This window comes from Dipodomys ordii, unplaced genomic scaffold (assembly GCF_000151885.1).
Source record: "Dipodomys ordii isolate 6190 unplaced genomic scaffold, Dord_2.0 Scaffold36, whole genome shotgun sequence".
In the NCBI taxonomy this organism is placed as follows: Eukaryota; Metazoa; Chordata; class Mammalia; order Rodentia; family Heteromyidae; genus Dipodomys; species Dipodomys ordii.
The window spans coordinates 4,081,258-4,092,119 of record NW_012267252.1 but is presented as its reverse complement, the minus strand read 5'-3'; the positions used below and the strand labels follow the sequence as shown (position 1 = coordinate 4,092,119).

The following is a 10,862-nucleotide window of genomic DNA, read 5'->3' as shown; positions in this document are numbered from 1 at the left end:
GAGCTCAGCTGCACAAAGGGCCTGGGTGTGAAGCAGGGGGTACTAGCCTAATCCTGTTGTGGATCCCATCACGTCTGCAGGCTAGATGTGTGTGTTTGGGAGGGAGGGATTGTTAGGCTGTATTTGTTTGTAAAGCCACTTGCTCTTCAGATAATACTTGCACTAACTTCTATTGATGAAGCAGTGTGAGCCCCAGCAAAGTCCTTTCCCAAAGTGTCTTTGAAGCCAAGAGCCCATTGAAGGGAAGAAAGGCCGGGAGAAGGGATTAGTTTGTTCAGCAGCTGTGAATTTCAGTGGGAGGTTGATGAACTCCGAAGTCTTTGTTTAAATTAAAGGGGGGTTGAAAAAAGCCTCTGCTGGAGCGAGAGCCCCACTTGGGGCCCTGAACTAACACAAGGAGAAGTCTGAGCTGCAGGGAGCTGTGTACTGACTGCAAAGACTTTTCCCAAACACTTTCGGAAAAGGTGTTGTGAGAAGAGAAGGGGGCGGAGTGGCGGATTAACATGTGAAATGAAGTTTTCATTGACTCCCGTGGGGGTAGAAGGCTATTTTAATGGCATTTTGTTCCCCTATTTTCTCTTCTTGAGCTCTTTAGAGATATTGTTTTGCTAAGACAGGCTTTCTTCCCCCTTCTTTCCAGTCTGAGGATTGCCTCTATGGGAGCCAACATAAATATTTCTCCTCCAGGAATGTGGGTTAATTAAAAGGAAATGAATGAGTGGAAGCATCCAATCCAGACTCACAATAGGCAAGTGCCCTGGCCTGCCCTCCCCTCCCACCAGCAGCAGCACCACCAGCGCGCCAAGGACGACCCTCTCTCTGTCTCTGCCCTGACCCGCTGCTAAGGCCAGTTGAGGCTGGGATTCTTTTCAAGAAAAGAAAGCCCTGCCTGTGTGTAGGCTCACAGGCCAGGGACAGGAAGGAGACAGTGTTTTGCCTATCCCTCCCAGTGTTCTTGTCACTTCTCAGGACCTCCCTCTGCTTCTGTCCTCAAGCTGAAACAGATGGGCTCCTAAGGTGCACACAAGGGGAAGGAAGGGGCCTGGGTTCCAGGATTCATCCCACACTAACTTACGAGCCAGTCATCTTCCTCAGGACAGTTTAAATAACACACAAAGAGTTTGACTAGCTGACCTACAAGGTATCTTCCTAGACAGCAGTTCTGGAGTTGTCCACCTGTGAAGGGGACGCAGCCCGGCTGATGGAGCCCTGCTGAGATGAGAAGCGTGGATGCAGGGGTGTGGTGAGCTGTTTATCACATTCTGGTGTTTACGGAATGAACAAATGAGTGGATCATGTAAGAAAAAACCGGCAATACAGATCTAAGGTAGTTCAGCAATGTTTTCTATATACAATTGGGATAAATCTGATGTCAATCATATCGATTTGGGAATATAAAACAGGAACTTAGGAAAGAACTTCCTGACAACATGACCTGTTCAGAGTACTGACTTGGAGTTACCAAACTTGAATTTGATAAATTCCAGTTTTATGCTGAGAGACTGCCTGCAGAATGCAGCTTTCCTTTACGGCACTATTCTTTGCTGTTTGCTAGCTGTCTTCCAAGTAGACTCTACCAGTGTGTTAGTGAGTGCTGCTGCTTGATCAGGGAAGAAAAGTAACTTGGGAGAGTCAAGAGGCACAGATAAGGGTGAAGCTCCAAGAGCCTGGGAGAAATGTACGGAGGAACCTACGGAGGAAATGATACAGAGGAACCTCTCTCCCAGTAGATATTAGTAGGACCAGAAGATGTGTAGGGATAAGGCTGACTTCACCACTGTCTGGTATAGAAGATGGTATAGACTACTCTTCCAGGTTAGCTAGTCCCTAGAGCCTTGGCTTTTGTGATTTCTGCACTCCCTCCTACTCTGGGAGAAGAGAGAGAAGGTTGTCTAGCGTTTTGACCAGTTCTGTCCAGAACAACTTCTTGGGTGCCCAAACCCAGGATTAGCCTGTGGCAGGAAGCAGGCTGGAAAGCTCCTTGGGTACAGAGGGACTGCTATGGTTTGGGTCATCTTTCCCCTGGCCCTGTTTCATAAACAAGTTCCCCCTGAACTGCTTCCTTCTGAGAATGGAACCAATAACTCAGGCATCACAAGCAGCAAGCTCTTAGTTCTGAGCAAAAGGTATTAGTGGAGGGTTTATATGTATGATTTACTAATCCTTTGCAGATTAGCCTCAGTCAAGTCAGGCTGTTTAGGCCATCAATGAAGCAAGGCTTAGGGACAAAGATGGTATCTAGCCAAGGTAGAGGGAGGAGAGAGAGTGGAGATTATATTTTCTACCCCACCCTACCCATAGAATCCCCAGAATAAGCTCAGGGCCTGGGGAAAAGGGCACAGATCACAATGGCTACAATAAATTAAAGGTCAAGGTGTTGAGAGTCCTACTGGCAACACTTTTGATTTTAGGAAGTTTACTTATTGAAGGGGGATATCCAAAGGCCCAAATCATCCCTATTTGGAACCAAGTAAGTGAAACAAAGGGGCTCACCTTTTTACCTGTGGCCAGTCTTGGAGGTAAAGAGCAGGGTGTGCGTATTTACCCCAGTCTTGGCTCAGAGGAACAAACCTCCTTTGAGGAAAGCTCTTTTAGTTCAAGTTGGTTGGTAAGAGAAGGAAGAAAGATAGGAAATGGGAAGTGGCACTGTGGCTCCAAGTGGTAAAGCACTAGCCTTGAGCAAAAGAGCTCAGAGACAGCACCCAGGCCCTGAGTTCAAGCCCCACAACTCACCAAAATAAAAGAAAGATAGGAAATGATAAGTAATCAATCTCCCCTTACAGTTTCCAAGACCTCTTGGGGGGGGGGAAACAGGTGTATCTGAGGTACACATGTCACTTAGATGTGTAGACACTTGTTTAAAAAGGTCATTCTCCCTTGCCAGTCCCAGGTGGCTTACACCCGTAAGCCTAGCTACTCAGGAGGCTGAGATCTGATTATTCCAGTTCAAAGTTAGCCCAGGCAGGTAAGTCCTTGAGACTCTTATCTCCAATTATCTACCAGAAAACCAGAAGTGGTGGTGTGGCTCAAAGTGGTAGAGCACAAAAAGCTCAGGAACAGTGCCCAGGCCCAGAGTTCAAGCCCCACGACCAATTTAAAAAAAAAAAAAGGAAAGAGAGAAAGGTCATAAACTGGGCACTGGTAGCTCAAGCCTGCAATCCTAGCTGCTAAGGAGGCTGAGATCTGAGGATCACAGTTCAAAGCCAGCCTAGGCAGGAAAGTCCTTGAGACTCTTTTCTCTAACCACCAGAAAATCGGAAGTGGCACTGTGGCTCAAGTGGTAGAGTGCTAGCCTTGAGCTGAAGAGCTCAGGACTAGCACCCAGGCCCAGAGTTCAAGCCCCATGACTGACCAGAAGAAGAAGAAGAAAAAAAAAAGGTCGCTGCCCCACCAGTAACATCCACTAATGACACAGGTCATAAGAAGGAGCAGCACAGCTGGTGTTCACTGAGTGAGAGCTCTGTGGTTCTCTCTTCCACCACAATCACCTCTGCCTGCGATTTGCTCCATCTCAGATTAGTTTCCTCATGGCTTCTTTACAGGCAAAGAGGAAAGAGACAGCATTAGGAATTCCCCAGAGGGCTCTGCAGGAGGAAATGAATCTATGGGGAAGAGCTGCAAGCAGACGAGGCGAGGGGGAAAGAGAATGGCTATGGCTTTACCTGGGCACTGCTTGTGTGGGAAGGGTTTTTGCGGGTCCCAAGGCTTGGTCGGCTAGATCAGGCATTAGGGCAGCTAGAATGGGGGTGGAGGGAGAAGGGGAGAAGGAATGCCTATTTTCCTTCTAGTCCAAACAAAGATCAATAGCGCTGGATCTTAGGAACAGTTCTCAGACCTAAGTGGGTAGCAAAGACCATGCAGAGCCAGCTGTGGGCTATGGAAGAGGAATCTAGGAAACTGGAAAGCGGCAAGCTCCGGGGAGACGGACCTTTCTGCCTCTCAGGATTTCTGGGTTGGGAACGCGAGGCTCCCCTTCCCTACGTTCCTCTATTACTAGGGTCTCTCAAAGAAGCCAAGGACCAACAGGGGACCCGAGGCAGGAGAGACCCTTAGGGGTTTCTCCCGGGCTTGTGCACAGCGCCTCCCCGCGGCCGCTCCGCGCGGCTGCAAAAGTACTTGGTGACCCGCCGGCGGCACTGCTCGCAGCGCACGGCGCAGCACCAGTGGAACTTGCAGTTGCAGCTGGACACCGTCTCGGCGCGGCGCTCCTCCACCGCCAGGCCGCAGTCCCCACACAGCCGGCGGCAGCTGCGGCGCTCCCAGCGGCCCAGCGCTCGCCCGCGCCGCAGGCACTCGCGGCCCTCGGTGCCCAGGAGCCCCAGGGTCTTGTTCTCCAGGCAGTAGTCCGGGGAGTCCTCCAGGTGCACCAGCTCGCGGGTGGAGATGGAGCGGAAGGTGTCGGCAATAGCGCCGCGGCCCGCCGCGCTGTTGCCCGCCCCCTGCAGCAGGTCCACCTTGAGGGCGGCGTGGTACTTCTCCTTCAGGTGCGCGCCCACCTCGCGGAACTCGGGCAGCTGCAGCCAGCACGTCTGCGTGGTGCAGCTGCCGGACACACCGTGGCATTTACACGTGCGTTTCATGGTGCCCTTCACTGCCTGGGGAGAGAGCTGAACGTAAGAGGCCTGTCCCCCAGCCCGTGCCGGGCGCCACTCCAGCTAGCGCAAGGAGTTGCCCGCGCCTGCCACAGGCTGACAGCGACTCCGGGGGCCTGCAGGACTCACCTTGCGGCCAGCTTCATTGTTGTGCAGATTCATGGCTGCCCTGGCATCCTGTCCGGTCTCCAGGGCATCGACAAACTGCTTGGAAATGGCCTCTCCAAAGCCCACGTTGTCACTGCAGCCCCCCCAAAGCCAGCCTTGGCCTCCTGGAAAAGGACAGGGAAGGTCATTGAGCAGGCAAGGCGCTTTCTGAGCCACTGTTTATAAATAGGTTGGGGTGGTGGTGTTTGGTATAGGAAAGGTGGATTTGTTTCAGTCTAGAAGATTCATTGTGGGTTTCTTTTTTCTTTCCTTTCTTTTTTTTTGCCATCTTTGGGGTACCACTTTCGGTCTCAATCAGTCCCCTGCTAAATTATGCAGGGAGTTGCCACATGGAATTCTCCTATTTAGTGGGAAGAGAATGCACGTGTGCAGCCTGTGACTGAGGTCTGGAAGGGACAACATAGTGGGGGAAAGGGAAGAATAGTGCTGGAGGAAGACAAGGGGCACAAGTGAATCATGTGAAACAAAATTGAAAGGACACAGAAGATTGGAGAAGCAGTGCAAGGGGAGTGAGAAGTACACCGGGACAGGCAACATGGAAGGAAGTTCCCTGTGCTGGAAAGGAAGATTGTGTCTGCAAGACATGGTGTTCCACTGTTGTTGTTGTCATTATTACTATTTTGGGGCTGGGAAGGTGGCTTAGTAGTAGAGTGCTTGCCTGGCATGCATGAGGTGCTGGGTTCGATTCCTCAGCACCACATAAGCAGAAAAAGTCAGAAGTGGCATTATGGCTCAAGTGGTAGAGCACTAGCCTTGAGCTGAAGAACTGAGGGACAGTGCCCTGGCCCACAGTACAGGCCCCACAACTGACAGAAAAAAAAAAAAGATTATTATTTTGCCAGTCCTGGGGCTTGAACTTAGTGCCTGGGTGCTGTCCCTGAGCTCCTTTGGTTCAAGGCTAGCACTCTACCACTTGACCCACAGCTCCACTTCTAGCTTTTTCTGTGTATGTGGTACTGAACCCAGGGCTTCATGCACGCTAAGCAAGTAGTCTACCATTGAGCCACTTTCCCAGCCCCTCTACTGTTGTTATTAAATAAAGAAAGCACTCAATGGGAGAAGAGGACCACCCTGTGGGGCTTGGGCTCAAATAGATTCACTAATTGTCACCATGATTTTCCTTATATTTAGAAGATTATAGCATTAACTCAGCAAGTTCTTCATTCTGTAAGTGAACTTTCTGGGCTGGACTACCCACCCATCCTACATCTGTACTCACCCAGTTGCCCATTCCGAGAGTCATCACAGCCACAGTTGTCAAAATCTCCAAGGCTGCAGTTTCTTGTTAGGGTGTACATGACTCCAGCAGAACTGATGGCATGCACAAATGCTGTCTCCCGATTCGCTAACAGGAACCCAAAATCCATAGAGTTAGAGGAAGAGATGGCCCCCAAGAAATTCCAGTCAGGTTATCTTCCTTTAAAGGCCATTGTTACACTTGCCTTTCCTAGCTCCATCCTATTTCCTCTACTTCATAATGTACTTTTCCCTTCTTCACAGTCTGCTCTACCCCTAGCTTCAACCCCCCCCCCCACTTTTTTTTCTAGTCGTGGGTCTTGAACTCTGGGCCTGGGTGCTGTCCCTCAGCATTTCAGCTCAAGGGCAGTGCTCTACCACTTGAGCCACAGCGCTACATGATTTTTCTGGTGGTTAATTGGAGATAAGAGTTTCATAGACTTTCCTGCCTGAGATGGCTTTGAACCGCAATCCTCAGATCTTCTCCTCTTTCGTAGCTAGAATCATAGGCGTGAGCCACCGGCGCCCAGCCTCAGATCGCACATTTTATGACTGGACTATTGTTGACATTATTATTGCTGTTGTTGACTGACATTGTTATTATTGTTGTTGATTATAAGGAATTTTGGTGGGAGTTTGAGAAAGAAGTGTGGAAAGTCATGGTTGTGAAGCCAGATGGTAAAGAACCTATCCCTGCTTCCTCCTGGAATACTAGACTGTAATGGAACAGACATGCATAGCTAGTCTCACAAAGACCTCTCATGGGCAGTTCTTCCATTTATTGATATGGTTACTGATCTTCTCTGGAAATCTGTTCTCAGTCCTAGTTTCCATTTGTCCAGTTCCTCTCTGTTCAGCTTGCTGAAGAAAGGAGCTAAAAAAAACCCATGAGTAATTATGAATTATGACTCTGACCTATCTCCTGACATCACTTATATTGTGAGGGAAACCATAGCCAACTGTGTGAACAAGGATGCTATTTATAGGACCGAGGTGAGAGCAGATTCATTCGTTGAACAGTGAGGATGATTTGGAAGAAAGAACAAAATTCCATAGGTAGGAAAAGAGAAGATGGAAAAGAAAAGAGATCCCAGAAGAGGGAGATTTCCTGAGAGAAGAGACCAAGTGACAAAATTAAGTATATGGAGAAGAAAGGGGGACATCCTTTAGGCTCCAGACTGTGACCAGAGGGGGCCAGGATGCTGAGACCAAACTTTCCTTACCGCTGCGGAGTCCACCATGGCTGGACAGCTGCAAAGCTCTCTCAGGACAGTTCCAGCGATCCCAGGCAAACTGGTATTTGCATTCTTCAATACCACTCTGGGCACCAGCTGCCACACTGCTAGAGTAGATAAGATAAGCCTAGAGGAACAGAGATTCAAATTTAGCCTGAACTTAGGAAGTATTTTCCCCCAAACTGGCCACACAACCTCTCTTCCTGCCCACTCACCCATTACTCCAAAATAATGGTTGAGTAAGTCCTTTATACAAATGGTCTCATTTAATATTACAAGTGATCTTGTGAAATAGGGGCCATTGTATAGATTGGGAAGTTGAGAAAGGGAAGGTGAAGTACTCAGTCAGCAAATGGCAGAACTAGGAATGAAAGTCAGTTTTATCAGACTCTAGTTCCCACTAGTCTTTATTTATTGTAGCAAACTGCCTCTCTAAATGAGCTGCAGCTCATGAAGTTTCAGCCCTTCTCCTTCCATTGCCACTGGGAAGATAACACTTTGGATCTGGAAATCCTCTTTCATGTAGGATTGTGTCAAGCTATTTCTTCATTGGAATTGCCTGGGAAATGCATCCCCTCCAATGCACGGAGAAGGATATATGACTTTGCAGCCTGACACAGCAGGGCTGGTGGCTTCTGTTCCTTGAAAGTATGGCCTATGAAGTCAGAGTAAGTACCCTTTAGTCTTACCTGGGCTCTGGCATTAATTGGCCCTGCGTTTTGAAGCAGGGTCCTAACTCTCTCTGGGCCTTAGGTTTTCTATGTATAACATCTACTACAGAATTATAAAAGATGTGGCTAGAATGAAAAGAAATTGACAGCTGTCAGGTTAAAAATCAGTAATGTTGAATTAGTCAAAGAAGTCTTCCCTTACCTTTGGGCCTGTCATCAGGAAATTGTTCACAGACCTAAAAGAAAAAAATACTTGTGTACAATGGAGAGACATCAGCTTGTTTCTGCCTCCAAGAATTGGAAGAATTATGCCACCAAGTATCATTGATAGGAAGACAGGGAAGCTAGTTTTACTAAGGAAATATCTATGTATAACCAACTTAATAAAGATAACTAAGTAAAAAAGAATATGAATAAAGGTAGTATAGTTTTGGACTTTGAAAATAAATTATAATTTCTAGTACCATAAAAATAGAAAATAATGTTTGATTATTATTTTGTATAGGCTGGGGAAAGAGAACTAGCATTGTCATGATTGTATAGCACACACTACTCTTGGTGTTTTACTTGTTAGTATTGCTAAATACTTCCTGTCTCAAGAATTATTGTCTCTATTTTGCAAATTGTGAATCTTTTAAAATATAATTGTGTTGTTATTATTAAGGAGCCGTACAGAGGGGTTACCATTTCACAAGTTAGTTAGTCTTTTTCTTTGGACAATGTTACCCTTTCCTTTGCTGCAAATAGTGAATCTTGAAGTCAAAAATAAAGTTAAACATATGTTCAGGGTCACTGAGCTTTGGATCCAGGTTTCTCTGGCTCCAGGGGACTTTATTTTTTGTACGTTTTTTATTGTAAAAATACTGTACCGAGAGGTTACAGTTACATGAGCAAGGTGATGAGTACATTTCCTATCGATCATTGTTGTCTCCTCTTTTGTTTTTCCCCTACCATCCCATCCATGGGACTTTAAAAGGATATTTTTCTACCTAGAAGGAACTGAACAGTGAGATGGCTATCTTAAAAATCCAACTCTGGAAAAGTTGGGTTTTTTTCCCTTTTATAACTAAAAATGAATTTTCCACACGACTCCGCAGTTGCACTCTTGGGTATTCATCCCAAGGACACAACTTTTTCTACTTGGGCCTTTGTTCCCTAGTGGCCATTCTGCTTTATTCATAAAAGTCCCAAATTGGCAACTACTCCAATGTCCTTTTAAGGGTAAATGGTTTAAAAAAAATTATGGCATTGCTTAGCATGCTCAAGGGCCCTGGGTCAATCCCCAGCACTGCACCAACAAAATGAAACAAAATATTCCAACCACAAAAACAAAATCCCAAACCAGTGGCACCATGGAATATTAGTCATCAACAAAAACCAGAAAGGAATGGATTATTAATAAATACAACAACTTGAGTGAATCTCAAGGAAACCAGAATGATTAAAGTCAACCTCAAAAGGATACATTCTATATGAACCTATTTATGTAACAATAGTGAAATAATGCAATTATAAGACTGAGAATGGATTAGCAGTTGCTGGGGGAGCAGATAGAAGTGGCTACAAAGAGTAACATGAAGTCCAGTACTGGTAGCTCACACTTGTAATCCTACCTACTTAGGGGGCTGAGATCTGAGGACCACAGTTTGAAGCCAGCTGGGCAGGAAGTCTATCTCCAATTAACCAGTAAAAAGCCAGAAGTGGAGATGTGGCTCAAGTGGTGGAACATCAGGATTGAGCAAAAAAGCCAAGTGAGAACACAAGGCCCTGAGTTAAAGTCCTAGAACTAGCAAACGCAAAAAGAGAGGAACATGGGGTGATGATAAGGTTCAGTGTCTTAACTGTGGTAGTTATACCGGAGCACACACATGGCAAAACTACATCAACATACACACATGCCGTTATATAGGAATACATGCATCCACAAATTTAGGTAGAAATATGAAGTGTGAGTAAGCTCTAAAGATTTTGTACAACAGTTGTAAAATGTTAACACTAGAGGAGGTTGTGGAAAGGATGCATGAGGCTCCCTTGAAAGTTTCTTTGCAGGGGCTGGGAAGGTGGCTCAGTGGTAGAGCGCTTGCCTTGCATGCATGAGGCCCTGGGTTCGATTCCTCAGCACCACTTAAGAAAAAAGCCGGGAGTAGTGCTGTGGCTCAAGTGGTAGAGTACTAACCTTGAGATGAAGAGCTGAAGGACAGCGCCCAGGCCCAGAGTTCAGGCCCCACGACTGGACCCCCCCAAAAAAAGAAAGTTTCTTTGCAGCTTTTGAAAATCTATAGTTATAAAAATTCAAAGTTAAACTTATTTTTATACACACACATATATACATATGTACACATACATGTATCTATGTACATATATGTGTGATCGGCAATGGTGGAGTTTTGGAGAATGACTTCAGAATGGGAATTTCAAATTAATCAAATTATTTTTCCATTATAAGAAAGTAAACTGGGGGGCTGAAAGGTGGCTCAGTGGTAGAGTGCTTGCCTTGCATGCATGAGCCCTGGGTTCGATTCCTCAGCACCACATAACCAAAAAGAAAAAAGCTGGAAGTGGCACTGTGGCTCAAGTGGTAGAGCACTAGCCTTGAGCTGAAGAGCTGAGGGATAGTGCCCAGACCCAGAGTTCAGGCCCCATGACCGGACCTCCCCCTCCCCCAAAAAAAAGAGAAAAAAAAAAGAAAGTAACCTGGGAATCATTATGGGCTGTTCTGCATAGGTTGTACCCTTGGAATTCTGAAGGCTGATAAGATACTGAAATGTCACTAGAAAGGGGAGTGAAGATAAAGAAGACTGAGTTTAATCAGTTCTTTTGTTAGAGGTCAAATGGCTTACTTGATCTCTCTTCAGGTAACACACACATACCTACAAAATAACTAGCTCTCGAGAAACAATATTAACAAACTAGAGGCTTCTATTTAAGAAGATGGAAAACGGGGGGGGGGGGGGGGGGGG

At 46.5% G+C, this 10,862-nt stretch overlaps 1 protein-coding gene across 1 annotated transcript; it reads right to left on the bottom strand.

Annotated features, from left to right (window-relative positions):
• Positions 1-3,897: 3,897 nt before the first annotated feature.
• On the bottom strand, positions 3,898-8,134 carry Wnt8b (wingless-type MMTV integration site family, member 8B). Its single transcript, XM_013017700.1, has 5 exons — positions 8,105-8,134; positions 7,220-7,358; positions 5,980-6,105; positions 4,722-4,864; positions 3,898-4,595 (listed from the first exon to the last, which is right to left on the bottom strand). The coding sequence occupies exons 1-5, from the start codon at positions 8,117-8,119 to the stop codon at positions 4,050-4,052; spliced, it is 969 nt and encodes a 322-aa protein (XP_012873154.1). The 5' UTR covers positions 8,120-8,134; the 3' UTR covers positions 3,898-4,049.
• Between the last annotated feature and the right edge of the window lie 2,728 nt (positions 8,135-10,862).